The sequence below is a fragment of the Orycteropus afer genome, unplaced genomic scaffold (genome assembly GCF_000298275.1).
Source record: "Orycteropus afer afer isolate SDZICR_OR568_19922 unplaced genomic scaffold, OryAfe1.0 scaffold00399, whole genome shotgun sequence".
NCBI lineage: Eukaryota > Metazoa > Chordata > Mammalia > Tubulidentata > Orycteropodidae > Orycteropus > Orycteropus afer.
This window is the reverse complement of record NW_006921986.1, coordinates 1803797-1828787: the sequence shown is the minus strand read 5'-3', so window position 1 is coordinate 1828787 and position 24991 is coordinate 1803797. Positions and strand designations below refer to the sequence as shown.

The following is a 24991-nucleotide window of genomic DNA, read 5'->3' as shown; positions in this document are numbered from 1 at the left end:
CGTCCACTTCTTTGAGAAGTAAATGACCCCTTCCTTTTTCTGAGTCTGTCTTAGTCTGGAAGCTCTACTGAAACCTGTCCATCATGGGTAACCCTGCTGGTATTTGAGATACCGGTGGCATGGCCTCCATCCTCCCAGCAACATACAAGCCACCACAGTATGACAAACTGACAGATGAGTGGTGGAACAAGGGTTTGTAGGCTGTTACTTGATATTGTCAGTGGTATAGCTAAAGTTCTTGCCTTGGAGTCTTGACACTTGTTGCAAGTACTGCCAACTCCCTTGAGTGTTAACACGTTCTTGGAGGTGGCTGGTTTTCAGTAGCAGCAATGTTGTCAGGAAACTGAAACAGCAGATTGCTGCTTGGAGCAACAGCAAAATACATGAATTAAGCCTTAGCAGAGTCGCCTAGCCAGATATGTCTGTCTGTGTGAAGAAGTTCTGTTGACTTTAGTGAAAGTGCCTCATGCTACTAGCTGGGCTGTGTTAGGGTGGCCAGATACACAGTGTCACAGCACATGTCACAGCCAGAGAAACAATTGTATGTTGGCAGCAAGAGTCTAGACTGTTTGCGGTTACTATTCAACAAGACAAGTTCTGAACCTGATTTGCCATAGGAGATAGCTCAACTCTAAATACATCCATTGTGTTTTCTCATAGCCCAGAAAATCTGGGGTTGACATTTAGAAAACAAACAATCAAAATAAATAAATAAATAAAACCAAGTCAGCCCCATAAAAGAAGGCAATTGTTTTGGAGAACCTTGAAAAATTATTTTTCAAAGTGAGAAAGGAATAAAGATGGAAGATGAAATGTTGTAATAGATGAAAGCACCTGTGCCCGTAACACAAAAGGTTGGACCAGGTGATCTCTGTGGTCCTTTTTGTGTTATCCTTTGATGCCCTTGTACTTGAAGGTAGTCATCAGGTCTAGTAAACACAGAAGCCATGAATCTTGTCTTACCTTCAGGGTAGCATTAGCCAGACTAACGGAGTTAACATTTGCTGGATATCTGAAATGGAAAAAGAAAATGTTTCATTTCATGTTCAGTCAGTGCTTAGATCCTAAAATAAAGTTTTGTACCATCCATTTTTGTCTGTTTCTGAGAATTTGTGGAATTTGTGCCGATTAGCAGATGTTTTATAGATGTTCCAAGGCTTAGTATATTTCATCTCAATTAATCCTCACAAGAGCAACTCATTGAAGTAGCTACACAGGTAGTCCTCGGTTGATGGCAAAGTCCCATTCCAATGAGTACACTGTAAGCTGGCAAGTTGGTTCTGACATACGTTGAATGCCTTTTTTCCCCCCCCCCAGTTTTCATTATTACTGCCTTTTATTATCAGTAAAATCTTTATAAATCTAATCTTCGAACATCTATAAGTGAACATCTGAGAATGGTAATATCAACAAATTATGTGCTGCAACATCATATGTAGCATATATTACTAATGATAAGATGTACCAAAAACAAAAAACAAACCCTGACGGTTCTAAAGGCTAACATCCTAAGTGCAGTCTGTCATAACTTGACTATGTCATAAGTTGGGAACCATCTGTAATTCCTATTTTAAGAATAAAAGACACTAGCATATAGAAATGTAGTGCTTTAGCATAAATTCAAATCCTACCTCTAGAACTTCCTACATAATTGGCCCTAGGCCCTCAAGAATAAAATAGGGCAGGGAAGGAAGGTGTTAGTGAGTGTGGGTGTGGGTGTGTGTGGGTGTTGGCTGGGGAGGGGGACCAGTCTTAAGAGATATGTATACTGATGTATCCATATTTTTAGTTTAGACTATAGATTCTACAGACCTTAAAAACATAATGAGGAGGAAGTATTAAGATAAACTTTATGCCAGTAAATGAAAAAAAAAAAGTAGATGAAATGGACTAACTACTTCAAAGACACACTTACCAAAACTGAAATGAGAAGGAAAAATCAGAATAGCCTTATATCTGTCAAAGTGATCAAATTAGTATTGAAAAACTTTCACACAAAGAAAACTATAGGCCAGAGTAGCTTCGTTGGATTTTATCAAACATTTGAGGCCTCTGATTGAGGCATGTAAAGTAGAGGGTCAGTGAAAAAGGAGAAGACCCTCATTGAGGTGGATTGACTCAAGGGCTGCAATGATGGGTTCAAGCAAAGCAAGGCTTGTGAGGGTGGTGCATGACAGGGTAGTGGTTTATTCTGTTGTGCGTAGGTTTGCTATGAGTTGAAGCTGACTGGATGCACCTAAAAACACAATAACAACCAAACTTTGGTACATTCACACAACAGAACTACACAGTGTTAAATAACAATGAATCTGCAAAACACCGCATAACGTGGATGAACGTGGAGGACATTATGCTGAGCGAAATAAGTCAGTCACAAAAGGACAAATATTGTATTAGTCCGTTATTGTGAAAGTTAAGGAAAGGTTTATATATTGGAGGACATTTTCTTTGTTAGTTACCAGGGGTGGGAGGGAAGGGGAGGGAATGCTGTTAGATAGATAGAGATAAATATTGATTTGGGTGAAGAGAAGGGCAATGTACCAAATGTGAGTGACCAATATGGCAGCATTGAGGATGAGAAAGACAGAGAGAGTTACATGGGCAGTACAAACAACAAATATGAACCCCTTTGCAAATACAATACTGAGGTGTCAATGAAAGCAAACATGGGTATGGGGACGGATAGATGGGTGAACAAGCTAAACAATTATGTATGTCTAAATGGAGAGTGTATCCAAGATCATATACAGGGTTGGCAGACAATGGGCCTCTCAGGGTGCAGAAGAGTATGAAGGGATGGACACTGGGAGGAGGTAACTATGGGGAGGAAGTGGGAGGGGAGCTGCTGCATTGTAAATTTTGGTCAATGACATGAGACAAAGTATATGTGAACTGCTGTATGAAAAGTGAATTTACTCTGTAAATCTTCACGCAAATCCTAAAAAAAAAAAAAAAAAAAAAACCACAATAACAAAATTGATACCTCAAAGGATGTCATGCTTGCTAAAAGAGAGGGTCAGCAAAAAGGGGGAACTCCAATGAGATGGATGGACATAGTGGCTGTGACAGTGGGCTCAAGCCTAGCCGTGATTGTGATGGTGGCAAAGCACTAGGCAGTGTTTTGTTTTGTTGTCCACGGGGTGGCTATGAATTGGAACCAACCTGATGGCGTCTAACAACAACAACTGATATATCCCTTGGTAGTTAATTGGGCCCTCAGTGCATGGCGACCCTCTGTGCAACAGAATGAAAGGCTGCTCAGCTACTCAGCTGTCCTGTGTCATCCCATGATCAGCTGCAGACTGGGTGGTTCAGATCCATTGGTTTTCATTGGCTGATTTTTAGAAGTAGGTCTCCAGGCCTTTTTTCCTAGTCTGTCTTAGTCTGGAAGTTTTGCAGAAACCCGTTTAGCATCATAAGCCTCCACTAACAGACGGGTGGTGGTTGCACTTGGGGTGTATCAGCCAAGAATCAAACCCAGGTAGAAGGCAAGAATTCTACCACTGAACCCACCACTACACTATACATGCCTAACCCACTGCCATCAAGTCAGACCTGCCTCATAGAGACCCCTTCTTGGGTTTCCAAGGCAGTATCACTACGGAAATAGATCGCCCAACCTTCCTTCCAAGGAGTAGCTTGTGGGTTTGAACTGCCAGCCTTCTGGTGTACATGCCTAGTCCCAGAGAAGAAAACTTTTGGTTAATAGCAGCACCCACTGTGGTTTGGTGGAGAAAGGCTCGTGCCCTGAGGCAGATGCCTGGATTGCAGGCCTGGCTCTGCTGTCTCTTCTCTAGGTCCATGGTGACACTACTTGGCTGCCTGATGCCTTAGTCTTCTCATCCAAAAACGCTGCTTCAGATGTTGTTAGGAATAAACTAAGTATGAAGCACTTACGACAGACGTATAATAAGTATTTGTTTTATTATTATAATAAAGACTGGTTTATTAGCTTCGCAAAAGTCTGTGTATTGACATACAGCTAGCTGTGTACCGCATCTGCTTCCCTGATAAATATCTAGTCCATGTTTGAAATGTGATGTGGCATGGATTTGAGAACTGACAGTATGGTCACTGTGCCTAAGTCAGATTTAGTGGTTGTGAGGTGGGAGTAATGTTGTGGGTTTTATCTGTTTTTTAAATTGTCAGTTAAAATGTTCCTTTATTGATTTTTGTTTTTTCTGTTTGGTAATTTAGGTAGAATTCTTCTTAGTGTAGCTTGAGGCTGAGTGATAGTTGGTGGAAAACAGTAGCTGTCTGTATTTTTGAGATGTCATGTAAGACGAGTATATTCACTCTGTTCAGCTCTAGGAAGCAGATACAGGAGCAATAGGTAGAGGTTACCTGTGACTCTAAATAAAAAGGACTTATCCCCAGAGAGCCTTTCCTTGTTTAAGTGAAAAATTTTGTTGAGCTCTAACCATGTCGGGCATCGGGAGTTTTAACATCTAGCTCCTGCTCTTGAGATGTTTATGTTTTAAATGGGTAGTATAGGAGATGGATGGAGCCCTGGTGGTGCAGTGGTTAAAGTGCATGGCTGCTAACTGAAAGGTCAGCAGTTCAAATCCTCCAGCTGCTCCATGGGAGAAAGATGTGGCAGTCTGCTTCCATAAAGATTAACAGCCTTAAAAACCCTATGGGGCATTTCTATTCTGTCCTGTAGGGTCACTGTGAGCCAGAACTTGATGGCAATGGGGTATAGGAGACAGAAAGAGTTGAGAAGATATAGGATATATTTTAACATTAGAGCCAATGCAATGCATTGGCGGTGGAGGAATAAGGGAAATCAAGGTGACTTCTAAGTTTTTCATATTTTCCAAGATAAGGAAAATTGAGGACAAAATGGGGTGAGGTAAGAACAGTGACTCTAATTTGGACATCAGCTGGCTGTAACTGCTGGATATCTCTCTTGGTAAAGATAACAAGTTAGACAAGGCCATCAGGCAGTTGAAGACACATGGCGTTGACTAACTAGCATTTAAATGATCTGTTTCCAGCCTCTGAAAATGATTTGCTGAACAAGCGGCTAAAGCTTGATTATGAAGAAATCACTCCTTGTCTTAAAGAAGTCACTACAGTGTGGGAGAAGATGCTAAGCACTCCGGGAAGATCAAAAATTAAATTTGACATGGAAAAAATGCATTCGGCGGTCGGGCAAGGTAAGCCTCAGTGGGCAGCATTGCACACAACCTCTGCCCTCACTGATTACAGGGGATAAAAAATTAACCTTCACAGAAATTGTAAAGTCTCATTTTAGGGGCCGTCTCCTCCTTTTCTCCTAAGTAATTTCCAGATATGTTAACTGATGTGAGTTTTAACACCTTTCATTATTCCTAATGGAAATTAAAATGCTCAGAAGACTAGGAAGCAAGAAGGAGACAGAGGAAAACCCAAGGGCTTAGATGCCTACAGACTGGATGATGACGTGATCGTACACCCTGAGTTAAATAGTAAACTTAAGACTAATTGCATGGATTGTCTTTGTGTACTATGTTGTGTGCAGGTGAGTGCATTCTGATTCATAGCAGTCCTATAGGACAGAGTAAAGCTGTTCCCTGCAGTTTCCAAGGCTAGAATATTTACTGGAGCACATCACCAGGACTTTTCTCCCATGGAGCAGCTGATGGTTTCAAACCACTGACGTGTCAGTTAACAACCAAATCCTTAACCATTGTGCCATTCAGCACTCGTGCTAACCAGAAGGTTGATGAGGCAATCTGCTTCTGTAAAGATTACAGCCTTGAAAACCCTGTCAGGAGCTCTGCTCTGTCCTATAGGGGAGTTGGAATCGACTTGATGACAGTGAGTTTGGGTTAGGGAGACAATAATAGAGTGTAGTGCACAGATTTCCGATAGGTAGTCTTAAGTTCAGATCCCGGCTCTGCATTTTCCTCTGCTGTGCAATCTTGGGCACATAACCTAAACTCTCTGAGCCCTACTTTCCACATGTGTAAGATCTGGGTGATGACAGTTTCTACCTCCCTCCTGGCTGATGTGAGAAGTAAGTGACCGAATATTCTAGAGCTGGCAGCTTGTGTCTGGTGCCCTGTAAGGCCTGGGGGGCGTGTGGACAGTATTAACTATTTTTTAAATGTAGTCTGCTGACTGGTATCAGTCCACACTATTACTGGTCCAAGACGAGATAAGTACAGAAACTTAGACCAGGCATTTGGAAATATTTTCAGCAGTTTGACAGTGTGATCCTTATATGTATTTAAGAAAAAAAAGAAAAAGTGGGTTGGTTTTTTGTCAGCATTGCTCTCATCTCACTTTTCTTCTAATTCATTTTGTAATGTATTTTATAGACGTATTAGGCTGCAGTCAATTGGAAAATTAAATAGAAAAACTGGTCCTTCCTGACAGATAGTTTGAGAAGCACTGTTTGAGAGCTTGAGTGATTATTAAATTCCAGTAAAGCAAGCAATGATTTCCTTTGAAATGTATGTTGCTGTCTCCTGACAAGATTGGAAGTCATGTTTTTTTTCTAATTTTAGTGCTACTGAGTTCTGGTTGATGCAGTCAGGAATAACTAGGTGTTTAGAATGAGTTGCAAATGTATATAGATCTGATTTTTTTTTCTGATTCTATCAAGAACATTTTTCATTTTTAAGAGCATAAATAGGGCAAAGCAGTTTTTGCTTTTATAGTCTATAAGGCATTAATAAACATTTTGTTTTGAGTTTTGACAGTATCAATTTTAATAATGTTGTGAATTGCCTTCAAGTTGATTCCGACTTGTGAGATGCCCTGTGTTACAGAGGAGAGCTGTCCCGTAGGGTTTTCTTGGCTGTGATCTTGACAGAAGCAGTCGTTTTCTTCTACAGTACTTCTGGATATACCTTTAGGTTAACAGTCAAGCAAAAACTGTTTGCCACACCTGTGCACTTCAATTTTAATACTAATAGGTAGGTAGCTACTGCTGGTGATGACTGGCCCCTTTCCATGGATAAGGAAACTTGGACTTAGAGCAGTTGAGTAAGAGACCCAGGGCCACAGAGCTGAGCTGACAGCCCAGTCTGCTGGAGGTCTGACCATCCTATGGCACATCCTCCCTTTGAACCTCACCTGGAGCATTGTTCTCAGAGACCAGAAACATCTGTTGATGGTGAGGATTCAGATCCTTCATCTCCAGCAGCTTCCAGTATGACCTTTGGCAGTTCCCCTCACCCTTCGTACAGTGATGGGCTCAGAGCAGAAGACCTTGGACTCTTCCAGTTCTAACATTCTCTGCATCTGTACAGGTTGCTGGAGGTTTACTCTCACACCAGTAAAGGTGAACTTGATGGCTTAAAAAACAAAAATGTTTTCTCTCACAGTTCTGGGGACCAGAATCTGAAATCAAGGTATCAGGAGGCCTTCTTCCAATCAGATTTACCCTTATACCAAATGGCCTCAGATTGCTGTCAGGAAAAAGGGAGAAAGCAGAGAAAACCAAGTCCATGCTTTCCCTTTTGCGGTTGACTAGGTAATGGTCGATTTTGCTTCTTCACGAAGTCCATTGCATGGGTCTGTGACAACTATTCTCAGTGTTTGAACTTCTTAGAAACCTGGCACTTGGATATATGGAGTTTCACTATGCATTTTTCCAGGGAGACTAATAGAAATACTCTAGGAATCTGGCACCTGTGTAGTGAATGTGGGTATAGGTGGTTGAACAATTTGTATTCTGGGGTGCGCTGAGGCTCACCTGGCATTTCCTTATGTATCCCCAGACTTGGCCACATCACTTTCTGCTGAGGAGAATGGGGTATCTATAACTGTAGAAGGGAAGGGACTTTGCCAGTTCTTCAGCTGTTTTGGCACATAAGATTTAATGACTTTAAACAAATGACCTCCACCCATCTTATATAACAGAATGGAAAATGAGATTAAATCAAACCAAATTTTTGGTCTTTCAGACAGAGGCCAAGTCACTTGTGAGACCTTGGAAGAGGACAGTACTTGTGGTGATGAGGCTCGTCCTCTTAATCATCTGTTGTTGTGTGCCATCAAGTCACTTCTCACTCATAGTGACCCTATAGGACAGGGTAGACCTGCCCCTAGGGCTTCCTAGGCTGAAATCTTTATGGGAACAAATTTCCAGGTCTTTTCTCCCATGGAGGCGCTGGTGTGTTCCACCACTGCACCACTAGGACTCCATATTATACCCCTAAAAGATGGTAATAAAGAGATTTATAAAACGTTTCAAGTTAAAATTGGGTCAGAGTGTCAAGATTAGGATGTCAACTTGGGGGAAGGAAGACTAATTCTATAGAACTTTCTATAATTCACAGTTAAGCCCTGAATGATTTCTCTGAAGACTCAAGGTAGAATTATATAAGGCAGAACATACTTTTCTAGGAATGGGATTACAACGTGGCTACCTGAGCAGCTGGCAGTATGAGCCACATATAAACTCTTTTTATTTTGACCCAGCAATGCTATTCATAGGAGTTTATTCTAGAAATCAGTCAGTCAAAAGTGGACTGCAGTAGAAGAATGCTTGCTTATTGTGATACTATTTAATAGGTCCCCACCCCAAAAAACCCATGTGAAAATCCATATTGGGTTCCTTGAAAAAATGGCACATTAGATCTATATTTAGTGATGGAAAAGATGTCTAGATAAGTTGCTAAGTGAAAAAAAAAACTTGCAGTGTGGCCTCATGTTTTGTCATGGAGTTGGCTCTGACTTATGGTGACCTTACATACAACAGAATGAAACATTGTCTGGTTCTGGCCAGTGCCACCTTTATGATTGTTGGCATGTCTGTGTCCATTGTTGAGGCTTTTGTGTCAACCCATCACATTGAAGGTTTCCCTCGTTTTTGTTGGCCCTCTATTTTACCAAACATGCAGGTGTATGTTTCTATACAGAGAAACATCCACGATGTATTCACAGATAATCTGGATTATAGGCAGATGACCATACATCCAGATTTTCTGGCATAGCCCTTGTTCCTTTCACTTTCAGAAGCTTCCTACTATGAGTAATAAATTATGTGTGCTCTCTAGTTGTGGATGATTTTTCAGTTTCTTCTTTATACCTTTTGTATTCTAAGTTTTTTTTTTTTTTACTTGTTTTTAACAACAAGCATACATTACTTTCAAAGTCTATAAAAATAAAACACTAACTTACATTTTGTGGCAAAATGGCATGCTGCCCATTCAGAACCCTACCTACAGGTCCTGCATGACTCCGTGGCAAGCTTTCCCTCTTGGGTCAGGAGTGAAGGCACAGTGGAACACTGGAAAGGATGTTCCAGCTCTGTCGTAGCAAAAACATTGGCTCTGATTTGAATGACTCTTTGTTTCTAAATCTCAAAATCAGACTTACTCTTAAATACCAGAATCTACGGTACTGTCTAATGATATAGCCAGCATTTCTTTCCTCAAAAAAAAAAAAAAAAAAACTGATAAGATAATTGGAATGATTTAGTAATAAGAGGAACATCTCATAATTTGGGAAAACTTTCCAGTTTGGGAAAAGAAATAAGTTTCTAAAAAAGCCCCACTATAAATCAGTTAACATGCTGACCTTCTCAGATGGCATTTTAATCAGGATTTCAAGGATTAAGATGAAATACTCAGGGTGGTGTGTGTGTTTGACCATGACCACACATTCGCAGTCTATGTATGTGCATTTTTCTGAGCTGGAACAGTAGAGAGAAGGAGTAAAATAATATTAAAAAAGAGGTATCAGCGGATATTCATTCTTTGTTGCTGCCACAATAAATCAGTGCAAGCTGGGTAGCTAAAAATAATCCATCTTTATTCTCTCTCAGTTCTGGAGGCTGGAAGTCTGAAATCAGGGTGTCAGCAGGGCTGTGTTCCTTCCAAAGGCTCTAGGGGACAATCTGTTTCTTGCCTCTTCCAGCTTCTGGTTGCTATTGGCATTCCTTGACTTGTGGCCACATTGTTCCAGTCTTTGCCTCTGTGGTCGCATTGCCTCCTCTTGTTCCTATCGTCTTTTCTGTAAGGACATTTGTCATTGGGTTTGGGGTCCACTCAGAAAACCAGGATCATCTTCTTAGCTCAGGATGCTTAATTATATCTACAAAGACCTTTTTTCCAAGTAAAGCCACATTGCTGGTTCGAGGACTAGGAAGTGGATATACCTTTGTGGGAACAACCATTCCACCCACTGCCACGGGGTCATCAGATAAATGTTAACATTTAGAGAACGCATAGGATGTGGGCAGGGTTAAGTGTGGTCCTGGATCTATCTCTACAAGCTAACTTTTAAACAGCTGATGAATGTAAGGGAAAAACAAGGTATCTACTATAGCTTCCCCTTTTCCAAACATGATGGTGGCTACCTGATGCTTTCTAATAGTTCCTTGTAGACCTGATAATTAATGAAATTGGCCGCTTTTTGGCTTAAGTCCACAAGTGATCATTTTTATTATTCATTGCAAGGTAGGAACATAAAATATTTTTCTTCTGTACCCATCTGAATAGCTGCATTGTATGAGAGAGCAGTTATCAAGAAAGGAGTAAAGGCATTTTCCTGGACTGCCATTAACCAGTGGGGCAGAGATGACCTCAGTTGTGGGGCCTATTCTCTGTGGTTGATCCTCGTTCCTCATCTTCATGGTGACGATAATCGTAATATTTCCCTGAGAACATTGTGTGGGTGATATGGGCTAACACCTGAAAAGTGCTTGGAATAGTGCCTGGTATCTAGTGACCACACAGTAAATGTTAACTGGGGCTGTTACTGTCTTCCCAGAGCAGAAACTTCTCTTGGAGATGGCCAGCGGGAAGCTAGACAGTCTTCCTGAGTGGCAGGGAGTGTATGAAGTGGTCACTTTTATTTTTTCCTGGTTGGGAAGAAAGATTAATTCCAACTTTGGAGGTTTCTTTTCTCCCAAGAGACCTGCTTTCTGTCTGAGATGAGAAAGTTGTAGTGTCTTATTTTGCAGTCTTCTTTCTCTCCCCGCTTTCTACATTTGTGCCTTGTATCGGTTGAATAACGAACAAATGAATTTTGATTCAAAGCTGTTATTTTTTATTTTAGGAGAACTTTTCGTAGTTTTAGACAACATTTTGAATCTCTCTGAGTATTCAAAGTAATCATCCTTCAAATATTAGGTGGATGTGGCTTCCAGCCAAACAATAGACAGGCATATGGGGTGAACGTTTAGATCAGGTAGATATACTCCTTGGAGCGAGCGAGCAACCACAGGAGAACAGAAGGGTAGTGTTTGGCACAGGGAGACAGTTTGGGGGCGGGAGTGTGTGGGTGGGAAGGACCCAGGGAAGAGGTAAGTACAGGGAAGAAGTGGGAAGAGAGCTGTTACTTTGTATGGAATTGTAGTCAGTGTCGTGACACAAAATGTGTATGAACTGCTGTATGGAAAATTAACTTGCTCTGGAAACTTTCACCAAAATTACAATAAAAATTAAAAAAAAAAAAAAAAAATACCTGGAGAAGCTTGCATCTTTTTTATTGCTTTGGAGTCTTCATTGAAAACCTAACATGTCATGCTTATGCAGAGGGCTGCCTGTCCTGCCCTAGTGCTTTCCTCCAGCCCACCCTGCAGGAAGCTGTCTGGTTATGCTCCAGAATCTCAGCTTTGAGCAGGCACTCCCCTCCCACCTCAGAAGCATTCATTGACTCTCTCCAGCTACTAAATCAAGTGTAGGTTCCTGTCCTTTAGTTTTGCTTATAATGAAACCATCCCAGTCTTCCTGCTGACTTTTCCCGCCCCACATGTACCCTGTGCGCAAGGCAGCCTGAAATGGTCACAGTCTCCTCTCTGTGGCTTGTCTTCTCTCTCCCCTCTTCTCTGTCCTGAATGAAGGGCTCTGTGAGACCATCTTGTTTGCTCAGTTAGAAGTGAGCCAGCTGCCTTTCATCTGAACTTCACTTTGATTATATGCCTCATGTGACATTTGTCAGCTTTTGTATTATAGTCTCATGCTTGATCTTATTTCCTGAGAACATTGTCAGCTGGCATAAGTTGGGGGGTTATGTGTTATTTATTGGTTTATTCCTTGCAGGGTCTAACACAGAACGTAGTATATACTTGAAAGATGGAAGAAAAGTGGAAAAATGGGTAGGGCAAGTTAGGGAAGATTGGTGGTTGGGAAGAAAGAAGGAAGGGAGCAAATATGGCAAATTTTTGGTGCCATCTTTTCCATTCCTGTGCTGTTAATTCATAATAGAAGAAGAATTTGGATTGTTGAAATGTCATGCAGTTGGTTTTTGTTAATGATCTGTGTTCTGTACATATCAGCACCGCTCTCAGTCAGGTCAGTTCTGACCCATGGTGAGCCCATGAGTGTCAGAGGAGAGCCGTGCTCCGTAGAGTTTTCCATGGCTGATTTTTCAGAAGTAGGCTCCAGGACTTTCTTCCAGGGAGCCTCTGGGGGAACACGGACCGCCAGACTTTCCGTTAGCAGCCCAGTGTGTTAACCATTCACACCATTTGGACTCTCTGTGCATAAAATCACCCTTCATATTTTCTCCTTCCCCTTTTAAAGGTGTGCCACGTCATCACCGGGGTGAAATCTGGAAATTCCTAGCAGAGCAATACCACCTCAGATACCAGTTTCCCAATAAACAGCAGCCGAAGGACACACCATACAAAGAACTCTTGAAACAGCTAACCTCCCAGCAGCACGCAATTCTTATTGACCTTGGTAAGTCTACACTATCGATTTTAAATGAAAAGGGAAGTTTCACTCACTCAGAAAAGCTGAAGAGATTGTCTCAGTTATTTAGTGATCCGCCTTTAGGTTTATCATTCAAAATTTACTACTGAGACTTAATTAAAAAAGCCCCAGAGTAATCGGAAATGCCTTCTTCAAGTACATAAAAATCTCCGTATTTTCACTGGGCACCTTGTTAACCCTGCTTGACGTGGAGAGTGGTGTTCACTTAGGCTGCAGTCATAACCGTGGTTCAGTTCAGTAATTCAGATATTGCTGCGAGATTCTTATAGTCAACTGAAGGAGCATCCTGAAAAATGTGTAAGTTTTTGAAACTGAGGCTTAGTTTAATTACAGGAGCCGCTTCCACATCTTTACTGCGTGCAAGCAGAATTTATTAGAGAAAGTAGAGAAAGCAGTTTGTGTACTCACCTTGGGTGATTTCATTTTGGAATCTGAGGAGCATTCTCTATAGAGCAGTTTCAAAAACACTAAGATGGAAATAATGTATTGGATACATTTACAATGGCCACAATGAAGAACTTGTTGAATTAGGATGTAATTACCACGTATGAAGGAATGCTGAGTGGGGCAAACGATTAATTATTCAACTATAAACCAAAAGGTTGGTGGTTTGAACCCGCCCAGAGGCACCACGGAAGAAAGTCTTGGTGACCTGTTTCTTGAATGCCTAGGGAGTGCGGTTCTCCTCTGTGTACATGGGTTTGCTTTGAGTCGGAGCTGACTCAGTGGCATCTCTTTGGTTTGGTTATGACATGTAAAAGCCCATGGGACTCATGCCCTTCCTGATGAGTTTACAGCAGTCCTGCATGGGGCACAGGAGACGATGGATTCTCTTATGTCCATTGCCACTCAGAAGGGCCTCTGTCTGTGCTAGTGGCCGGGCTCCTGGGAACCCAGCTGGTCCAGTGTGGGGTGAGCTTAGTTCCTGCTGCTCTCAGAGTACATGGCCCTGCTTCAGGAATGACCATGATGGTTGCTGCTGCCACCATGGGATCCCTAGGGCCCACTGTCAGCACTATAGGGCCATGAAATGGCCCTGCTCTTTGAGGGTTTCCTGCAGCTCAGCAGCCAGGAATTTGAGGTGAGTTGACTGAGCCAAAATTGAGTCTTCTCTGTCCAGACACACAGCAAACCTTAAAGGCTAATGGCATGGATGGTTCTCTTTAGGCCTGGGTAGCACAGTTAAGTTCTCCCTGTCAGACGCAAGGCTGGCAGTTTAAATCCACAGAGAGGTGCCTTAGAAGACAGCTTTGCCCTCTGCTTCTGGAAGGGCACAGCCTTGAAACCCTGTGGAGCACAGTTCTCCCTGCACACGTGTGGTTTCTGTGAGTTGGAAACAACTTGGCACCAACTAACAACAACTGTTCAGGTCTAAGCTTAAATGTCATCACTGAGAAGCTGTCTCTGACCGTAGCCTCTTCTTCCACCTCCAGACGGGATTCCATGCCTCTGCTGTGCTCTTCTGTGCTGCTCCATGCTACTCAGCCCGTGTATTATCACTATTACTTAAAGCTATCTTTTTACCTTTACTTGAGTGAAACCGAGTCCCAGGGTGGCACAAGGCGTTAAGCACATGGCTACAGGATGTTCCTTCAGTTGACTTCAGTTGACTATAGTTGGAGGTTCAAATCCACCCAGAAGTGCCTGGGATAAAAGCCTAGTGATCTACTTTTGAAAAATCAGCCGCCAAAAGCCCTATGGCATGCAGTTCTATGCTGAAACACGTGGGGCACCATGAGTCAGAATCAACTTGATGGCAACTGTTTTGGTTTTGGGGCCAAGCATTGCTTGAATAACTTTTCTGTAATCCTCACAACACAATCAAATAGATACTATTCTATCCCTCTTTAGAGATGAGAAACTTGAAGCACAGAGAGGTTAAGTAACTTACTCAAGGTAACACAGCCAAATCTGCAGCTAAACAGTGTGACTCCAGAGCCTGTGCTCTTTATACCCCCCACACTGTGCGCATCTCCACAGCAGCTCCCTGTTGCCTTTTTCCTGCCCTCTGCTGGTGGCGCTGACTCTTGCTTTCTTGGCTCCTGTGACTGCCACACAGGAGATGTTCAATCTTTTATAACGTTGACTCTGAGCAACATTGTATGAGCTCCCTAATCTCATGCAACCCTCACAACAGTCCTGGGAAGTTGGTCCTGTATCTTCGTTAAGAGAGGAGGAAACTGAGGCACGGAGAGGTCAGGTGTTGACCATGGTCTCAAGGTTAACTGAGTGGAGGCGTCAGAACCTAAACTCACAGTAGAGCCGTGTGACAGTAGGCTGAGCCCAGGGAAATGGCTGACTGTAGGGAAGATGATAACGACAGGCCATGCTGATGCCTTGAGGGTAATCAAAGTGCAAGCCATGGGGCTGGAGTCTGTGTGGCCCACTGACCACAAGGAGAGCAGTTTTCATGAATTGGCAATAGCTTGTGTTGCTAATGTGATGAGTAACAGGAAAAATGACATCATGTTCCTATCATGTGAAATGAACTGGAAAATAGATTTAAGCTTGGAGTTAGAAAGGGAGCCAGTCAGACAGTTTCTCTCCACTCCCCCAGCCCGTGGCAGGATGGGAGGAGGAGAAGGGAACACTCTCCTCCCTGATTCCCTTCTCTTCATTTGCCTTTACTTTTCCCCTCGTCCTTCCACGGGCAGAGTCGCCTCTGCCTCGCATTGCCCAGATACAATGACTTTTCTCAGGAAGGAGCTGAAAAGGCAAGATCAGCACAAGGGCCTGCCCCTGGCTGGACCTCTCCCTCGGGGAGGGTGTTTGCCCCCGTTCTCCCCTGAGGAGACGCTGACCGCAGCCTTTCCTCCAGCTGGCACAGGATCTGTGCAAGCCCGTGACTCAGCCTTTTCTGTCACAGCCAGCCAGGCTCGCTCACATCCTCCCTGTCCCTGCTCTTCTTCCCACCTCACCCTCGAAACGCCTCGAAGGCCAGCTGCAGCCTGCCCCTCGCCAGTAGCACTGGCCTCGTCTCTCCAACTCATTTCTTTTCCAAGCCTGACTTCCATTTTGGATGCCCTCCTAGAGCTCACCCAAGGGTCAAAAATAACCTGTTTCCAAGAATACATTTCCCAAGTCACCTCCATGTACTCTCCAGGTTCTGTCCAGTGACCAGACAAGGTTAGTCTTTTCTCCTCACTTGAACTGGGAAAACCTGAATGTGAGTCCCAAATACAGTGTATGCAAGTCCTGGTATCCTGCCTGCCAGGCTCTGGCTTGGCCATTGGGTACAGGGAGGCCTCACTTATAAATCCCTCCAGACTCTGACTAACCTCTCACCAAGAGGATGTGCATTTGCCAGATCAGATGTTTAATCTACTCCTTCTGTTTAACCTGCTTGCTGTGGGTTGAGAAGTAACTTGATGACACAACAGCATGCCTAACTTGAGTCCTTGCGTGGCACAGATAGTTATGTGCTTGACTATTAACTGAAAGCATACCCACCCAGGAGCTCTGGTAGCATAGTGCCTAAGGCACTTGACTGCTAACCAGAAGGCTGGCAGTTCAAACCCACCAGCCACTCCTCGGAAGGAAGGTTGGGCAATCTACTTCCATAGTGATACTGCCTCGGAAACCCAAGGAGGGGTCGCTATGAGTCAGGTCTGACTCGACTGCACATAACAACAACAACATATACACCCAGAGGTGCCTCGGAAGACAGGCTTGGTAATCTGCTTCCAAAAGGTCACAGCCTGGAAAACTCTGTAGCTCGCAGTTCCACTCTACACATGTGGGGTCGCTACAAGTTGGAATCGACTTGATGGCAGCTAACAATAATAATAACATGGCTGACTTGGAGTCCCTGGGTGGTACAAGTGATTAACGTGCCTAGCTGCTGACTAAAGGTTGAAGGTTCAAGTGGGGTGTGTGTGTGTGTGTGTGTGTGTGTGTGTGTGTGTTTAAAGTTTCATTGTGATTTGGGTGTAAGTTCACAGAGCCAGTTCATTTTCCATACAGCAGTTCATACACATTTGTCTCATGACATTGACTGCAGTTCCCCACAGTGTAACAGCTTTCTTCCCACTTCCTCCTCGTAGTTAGTTACCTCTTCCCTGTGTCATTTCCTCCCATGAACTCCCACCCCCTAGCTGTTTCCCTGTGTGAACACTGCCCTTCTGTTCTTCCATGATTGATCACTTGTTTTGTTTTGTTTCTTTTTAGGATTTAGAAATATTTTTCTTTTATAAATAATTTGGTATTTTTCAAATCTTCCAGTATATAAATAGAATTTTTCTTATGCTACAGTATTAGTTGAATTTTAAAGAGGAAATTCTGTGCAAACATGAAGAAGTACCACATTGATTACAGGTGAAAGTGCCAGCCTAGAACTATCCTGAAGGACTGCATAACCTCAGGCTTTCATCAGACTTATACTCAGATTATCACCTTACCCTGATCTTTGTTGTTGTTGTTGTTAGGTGCCATCAAGTTGGCTCCGGCTTGTAGTGACCCTCTGTACAACAGAACGAAACACTGCCCAGTCCCATGCCAGCCTCACAATCCTTGCTATACCTGAGCCCATCATTGTAGCCACTGCGTCAATCCATCTCATTGAGGGCCTTCCCCTTTTTCATTGTCCCTCCACTTTGGCAAGCATGATCTCTTTCTCCAGAGTGATTAAAAAAAAAGGGGGTGACTACGTCTGTCAAAGGAGTAAAACTTGGGAGACTCAGAAAAACAAGGGAGTCCTGGCCAGTTCCCGATCTACAGGCTTCACTGTTATCACTGTGTGCCATTGAATTGATTCTGACTCTGAAGGAAAAAGCTTGCAAAGAGTTAAGACTAAGCTACTAAGACTAAAATTTCAGAGTAAGGCAAGAGGCAGGAAAACAAACACCTATGTAAACCCAAAATACCTACAACTGACAATAAGTATTCTGTTCTTCTGGCCAGGGTATGGCTCCCACTTTTTAAGAAAAACTATAAACACTGATCAGTTTTTGTTCTGTACCACACATCTGTACTGAGCCTTGAGTTAGCCAGAATCTGTGAACCAGGTGCCATAAGCAGATTCTGCCTCCTGGTGACCCCACGAGTGTAGGAGCAGAAACGTGCTCCACGGGGTTTTCAGTGGTGGAATTTTCAGAAATAGCTCGCTAAGCCTTTCTCCTAAGGCATCTCTGAGTATTCTGCACAGGAACTCACAGAACTGTGCAAACAGAAAAAATTGTGCAGTGATCCTTACAAATGCAAAGCAAGATAATAATAGTTTTAATTACTAGTGTTTAAAGATCAGGGATATCAAGCATTATGAAATCTTTGATGTCAATGGAAAAAAGATTGAAGTTGTCAAAGATTTCATGTTACTTGGTTCCACAATCAACACCAGTGGAAGGAGCAATCGAGAAATCGGACAACGTATTGCACTGGGCAAATCTGCTGCAGAAGACCTCTCTAAAGTGCTGAAGAGCAAGGACATCTCTTTGAAAACTCTGTTTAGTGGAAAATATTTCTCTCTCCCAGGTCTCTGCCTTACACAGTTTTTGACTTTGCAGGTTTAGCTGTAGTTGTGTCGTGTTTGGTGAGAGATTTTCTCAAGCTTTGTTGGGTTTCATTTTCACAGCAGGGGTGGATGCTATTTCCACTCTGTCATTGTGGACTCCATTGAGCTGACCCCAGACCCGTGGTGACCCACGCACAGCAGGATCAGAATGCGCCTTGGTGCTGTACCATCCCCGTGATCAGCAGCAGTCTGACCTCTGTGAGCCTTAAGGTTTTCATTGGCTGATTTTCGGGCAGATCACCATGCCTTTCTCCCTAGTCCTTATGTGCAGCAGTGGTTCAGTGGTAGAACTCTTCTCCCACACAGGAGAACTGGGTTCATTTCCCAGCCACCCCACCTCACACTCAGCCACCGCCCATTCTTCAGGGGAGGCATGCGTGTTTTGCCATGATGCTGAACAGGTTTCAGTGTGGCTTACAGCCTAAGATGGGCTGGGAAGAAAGGGCTCGGCGTTTCCACTTGAGAGGTGATATAGGTACTTTCTGTGTATTGTGTGTGAATATCTTTTATCTCCCTATAAATGGTTATTTATTGGTCACGAAAAAAATGACTAGGGTAGAGATGATATACAGTCTAGTTGGGGAGATAAGACATATTTATGATGCAGAAAATACATTTTACTGACAACTACAAGCACCTGTGAGGAGACCTTTCTTAAGGGCAAGGCCCAAAAGTATTTTCTTAAGGGGGTTGTGAAATTAGCCTATGGGGTTTAACATTTATACAGTTTTTGCGTCCACACTTCTTAAGAGAAGAAGAGGTGAAAACCTGTATGGGTGGTGGGTCAGAAACTGTGAAACATTATATAATCCTGACCCCAGTTGAGTTACAAACTGGGGTGATCAAGGATGGAGTGAAGGTAGAAGGTAATGGTTTCCTTTCCCAGAGGCCTGGAGTCCTACTGCACCCTCTGACTCAGTGGTCGGCTGGCGAATGTTTAACAGCCAGCTCCCACCCCCCACACCAATAACTAATTACCTTTAGAGCCTGTATTTTTGTTTGGAAACAATCTAGAATCTTTTCACAACCTGAATAAATGTAATAAATGGTAGAAACACTTTGCTTGTAGTTAATGTGCTTTGAGTAAGCAGAGAGGTTCAAAGGGCTAAAAAGATTCAAGTTGATTCCAACTTGTGGTAACTCCATCCATCTGTTTCAAAGTAGAGCTGTGCTCCATAGGGTTTTCAAGGATGGATCTTTTGGGAGTAGACAGCCAGGCCTTTCTTCCAAGGTGCCTCTGGGTAGACTTGAACTGCCGGTCTTTCAGTTAGTAGCAGAGTTGATTTGAACTCACAGTGACCTAATATGTGTTAGAGTGGAACTGCATCCCATGGAGTTTTTAATGGGTAGCATAGTGCCTAAGGCACTTGACTGCTAACTGGAAGGCTTGTCGTTCAAACCCACCAACCATTCCTTGGAAGGAAGGTTGGGCGATCTACTTCCGTAGTGATACCACCTCAGAAACCCAAGGAGGGGTCACTATGAGTCGGCTCTGACTCTACGGCAGTGAGTTTGGGTTAATCTTACGGAAGTACATCACTAGACCTTCCTTCTTTGGTGCCCCTGGGTGGATTCGAACCCAGTCTCAGTTTGTAGCTGAGTGCAGACCATTAGCACCACCTGGAGGTCTCAAGCCAGTTGTCGTCCCGTTGACTCCAGCTCCTGGTGGCTCTATATGTGTCAGAGTCCAGGTGTGCTCCATGGGGCTTTCAGCAGCTGGTTTTTCAGAAGTCCATCACCAGCTCCTTCTTCCAGGGGGCCTCTGTGTGCACTGGCACCTCCAGCCTTTTGTTTGGCAGCCTGGCATGTTAACGGTTTGTGCCACCTAGCAATTCTTCCCAACTCTACCCCCGCCCCCCAAAAGAGCCCTGGTGTTTAGCGTTTGCAGTCTTCCACAGTGCAAATACTCCCACCATGGCCAATTTCAAGCTACCAACTTTGATGTCACTAGTTTTGGGGTCAGAAAGAGATGCACACATTCGGCTCTTAAGAGCCAGTATAAGCTACCTCCAGTGGTCACTGCACTCAGCCAAATGTCTCCTAAAACTAACCTGCATGTGGAACAGCTCCCCTTCCTTAACTTCTCCAACCATGCCGTTCAGTGGCAGTGCCACAGGTATTTCTTGAACACCTGGGGTAAGCCAGGCACTCCAGGAAGCACCCATTCTAGTGGGGAAGACGGACACTGAACAATTGGCAACAAAATCATTTAATTAAAATTATGAGGAATCAAAGGGTATTTTTGTCTTTAGTCTGTCATCTCAGATTCTACTCAGAGCTAAATGCAATCATTTAAGAAAACCTTGAGATCACCAATCGATCCTCAGCCAGGAAGGAATTTGGAGATCATTCCATTGTAGGGTGACTCTTCCTTGTGCAGATGAGAAAAATGAGGTCCAGAGAGTTAAAGGGTGAGAGTCCGATTGCTGGTTTACCAGGACCACTCCCTAAAGAGGCAGAAACCTCCAGGCTCTTTGTGAAAGGAGCCAAGGAAAGAAAGTTGTCCTCAGCTGTTGAGAACCCTGCAAGAATAGCTGAATAGCTTTGCAGGTGGCCTTATGTTTGCTGTGAGAGACCTCTGGCCTCTCAGCACAGCTGCAGCGTAGTAAACAAAGCTGAGAAGACCACGGTCTCACCCAAGATTAATTCAAGTAGGCTCTGAACAGTCAGGCAGGACACTCTAAAACTGGAATGGTGTTTCTTACCACGTGGTGGATGGATGACCTGTACAATTCCTTGAGGAGCTTGTAAACAGCACACATTCTCAAGGCCCCATCCCTGACCTGCTCTGCTTTCGAATTTCCAAGTGAGGGGCCTGGGACGTGCACGTCAGGAAGCACCCAGGTGATGCAGATGCCGTTCATGTGTGAAGCAGCTGGATGAAGGCTCTTCTTCGTCTTCAAAATGGTGAAAAAGGAAGATTCATCCTGAAAAACATTCCTTAGATGAGTCAGATTCCTTAGGCGATCTCAAATGGTGGGGCACTTGAAGAAAATTAAGTTCTAGGTCTTTCAGGAATGATGTCTGAATTATGGATCACTTTGTAGGTCTTTACTTCTTGTTTCTTCACTTAGACACACAAGACACAAAATTGTTTTACCTGCTTTTTTTAATATGAGTAAGGAGGTTTCTTCATGCTCCTGTTTGACTCTCCCCATTTAAGAATCTCATTCTCACTGTAAAGAAGACTGCTGGAGAGGGATGTGTAAAAGACCTGCATTTCCGTAGTCCATAGTAAATGATGAACCGCAGCTTAAGGAGGCAGGCCTCTCCACTGGATGTGTTTGCAGGAAGAATTCCAGCTTTTACCTCATTGGCTTCTTGTTGCTGTGCTGTTAGGTGCTGTCAAGTTGATTTCAAGTCATTGCAACCCCCCGTGAGAGAGGAGAACTGCCCCATGGGTTTCCTAGGTTATAATCTTCACTGGAGCTGATTGCTAAGTCTTTCTCCCACAGAGCTGCTGGGTGGATGAGAACCCAGTAACCTTTGGGTTAGCAGCCGAGAGTTTTACCTTTGCTCCGGTTTTCCTACAGTTGGAGTCTTCTAGAGTACGTGTGCTTCTCCTGGGTGAATATATACCCTTCAAGCCTGCATTTTTGGTGGGAACCAAATAATCCAGAGTCTTTTCACAAACTGAATAAATGTAACAAATGGTAGAAAACACTTTGCTTGTAGTTAATGCACTTTGAGTAAGCAGAGAGGTTCAGAGGGCTAAAAGGATTCAAGGCACCTGCTACAGATGAACATATGTATCCAAACATATGTATGGACTTTGTCGATTGTGGGTTTTTTTCCCGTTCCCAGTGCTGTTCTGTCCCCAGAGGCTTATCCCTCTGCGGCTGAGTCGATCCTGACTCACAGCACACCTTGTGCTTCATGGTGCAACTGTGCTCCATAGGGTTTTCATGGCTGTGACCTTTTGGAAGCAGACTGCCAGGCCTCTCTGCCGAGTTGTCTCTAGGTGGGTTCAGATCACCAGCCTTTCCATTAGTTAAGTGCTGTCAAGTTGATTCTGACTCATAGCAACCCTATAGGACAGAGTAGAACTGCCCCATAGGGTTTCCAGGGCTGTAAATCTTTATGGAAGCAGACTGCCACATTGTTCTCCTGCAGAACGGTTGGTGGGTTCAGACCACCAACCTTCCCATTAGCAGCTACGCCCTTAACCACTGAGCCCAGCAGGGCTCCTTTTGGTCAGTAAGCCCAGTGTTTAACTACTGCACTACTCAGGGGTTCTAATGCACATCACATGCTGCCCCACTGGCAGACCAACATTCCTCAGGACCCAGATGTGTCATAGGCTTCCTGTTACAATACCAAAAAACCAAACTCACTGTTTGAGTCGGTTCCAACTCATAGCAACCCCTCCTTGGGTTTCCGAGGCAGTATCTCTATGGAAGTAGATTGCCCAGTCTTCCTTCTGAGGAGTGGCTGGTGGGTTTGAACCACCAGCCTTCTGGTTAGCAGTCAGATGCCTTAGGCACTATGCCACCTGTTAAGATACTTAGCTGAATTTTTACAACATTGCTTTTTCTTCAACTGTTAAAAATGAGCAGAATACGTATCTTGCAGGTTGTTGTGCAGGTGAGATAGGATCAAGTCTGAGACTATGGAGTTCAGTCCTGGCACAGAATGCAAACTCCATGCACATTATGACTTCTTTCCCTCTTATCTAGTGCTTGAGGGCTCATGAAACCAATAGTTAAAATGAAACAACCTAATCACTCCTCCTCAAAAATGCTTTTGAGCTGTGGTGTTGGCAAAGAATACTGAAAGTACCATGGACTGGCAGAAGAATGAACCACTCTGTCCTGGAAGAAGTGCAGCCGGAATGCTCCTTGGAAGCAAGAATGGCCAGACTTCATCTCACCTACTGTGTGTGGTCACATTGTCAGAAGGGACCAGTGCCTAGAGAAGGATGTCACACTTGGTAAAGTGGAGGGTCAGCGAAAAAAGGGAAGGCCCTCAACGAGATGGATTGACACAGTGGCGGCAACTGATGGGCTCAGGTATAGCAAGAATTCTGAGGTTGGCGCAGGGCTGGCCAGTGTTTCGTTCTGTTGTACATAGGGTCGCTATGAGTCAGAGCTGACTCTCTGGCACCTAACAGCAACAACAACAAACAAGTCCTCTGAAAATCAGCCAGGGAAGACCATAGGGATCCCGAGAGCCTGGTCTGCCACTGGTCGTGGGGATGGCCCAGGACCAGGCACTGTTTTGTTCCACTGTGCATGAGGTCCCCAAGTCAAGGACTGACTAGAGGGCAGCTAACAACAACTGGTCCTCACAGGAGCTTTTTACTTGCTTCCTGAATCCCTTCTTTATAGGTGATTATCCTGATCTCACAAAAGTGAATCTTCAGCAATGTTGACTAATGCTTGCTAAACTTAATTCAAGAAGTTTTGGTAGGCAGTGGTAAAAGAACTGAGGTGCTAACCAAAGGTTGGCAGTTTGAACACACCAGCTACTTTGTGGGAGAAAGATGTGGCAGCCTGCATCTCTAAAGATTTACACATTTCATCAAAAATGGTTACAGAAACTTTTTGGCTTTCAGAGCCTTTTGGGTTGGAAACTCTATGGGGTCACTATGAGTTAGAGTCAACTTGAAGGCAGCAACAGTTAAGCACTTGGCTGCTAACCAAAGGTTGTTGGTTCAAAGCTACCTCACGGCTCCATGAGAGAGAGACCTGATGATCTGGTCCCATAAAGATTATATAGCCAAGAAAATCCTATGGCAGGTCCACTCTGTTACATGGGGTCACTTATGAGTGAAATGCTAGATGGCTCCTAACACCAAGCCTAATTCAAGCTATGTATTTGAAAGTGGAAAGATTACCTTTCTTTAAGAATATTCTATGATTTGTCCTTTTCTCAAATTCATTAATTTTAATAGAAATGAATATAAGTCCATAATCCTTTATCGGCAATTCCAAAACCCAGAAGGCTCGGAAAGCCATGAGTTTTTTGTAACCATTTTTGATGAAATGTGATCAGACCTGAACTAATTTGGTGGCAACATTGGACCTGAACTTCAGCAAGGCTATTCATAGTCCTTGTTACTCTCTTTAGTGTGATTTTTCATATGGTTTGTTGCAAAAAGTATGATTGGGCAGTGACGCCCTCAAGCCTGCCAGGAGTTATGCAATATCCAGCAAATGTACCATGTTACATGATACGTTTCTAATATTCACAGATTCTGAATTCTGAAATGCATTCCCCAGGGCTTTTTGGATGTGAGGTCATGGAACTCTAGTGATTTGGTCACATTTATGAATCCCACAGACTTTATAGGTCCAAATATAAATGTGGAGACTTTGTAATCTTGGGGTGGTGCAGACAGTTGATGCACTCAACTGCTAACCAAAGTGTTGGCACTTTGAGTCCACCCAAAGGCACCTTGGAAGAAAGGCCTGGTGATCTACCAGCTGAAGAAGCAATCCTTGAAAACCCTAGGAACTCAGCTCTACTCTGACACACATAAGGTCACCAAGAGTCAAAGTCAACTTGAGGGCAACTTTTTTTTTTTTTTCCTAACCCTCTGTCTAAATCTGCTCTTCCCGGTAATTCTTATTTTTATGTATTAGCTAGTTTCTAAGCTAGCAAGCCAGAAGACAGTCTGCAGTCCTCTTTTCTGTCTTCATCCTTAGGAGTGAATCCCAAGCCTAGCCCAGCCCTTGACTCTACCGTGGCTTTTCCAGTTAAGAACCTAGGCCCTGTGGCAGCTTCCCAGCTTACACCCTGGGCCACCACTGATCTTGTCCTGCTGCAGACTGTCTTGTAAGCTGAGTCCTGAGTTTTCTTTCTTTCTTTTTTTTTTTTTTTT

At 43.6% G+C, this 24991-nt stretch overlaps 1 protein-coding gene across 1 annotated transcript in view; it reads left to right on the top strand.

The window, feature by feature from the left end:
• The window catches only part of TBC1D1 (TBC1 domain family member 1), a 392135-nt gene that overhangs the window by 324874 nt on the left and 42270 nt on the right, over positions 1-24991 (top strand). The window contains 4 exon segments of the mRNA XM_042782639.1: positions 4998-5159; positions 12468-12626; positions 13513-13571; positions 13720-13740. Coding sequence (XP_042638573.1) covers positions 4998-5159; positions 12468-12626; positions 13513-13571; positions 13720-13740 — 401 coding nt within the window.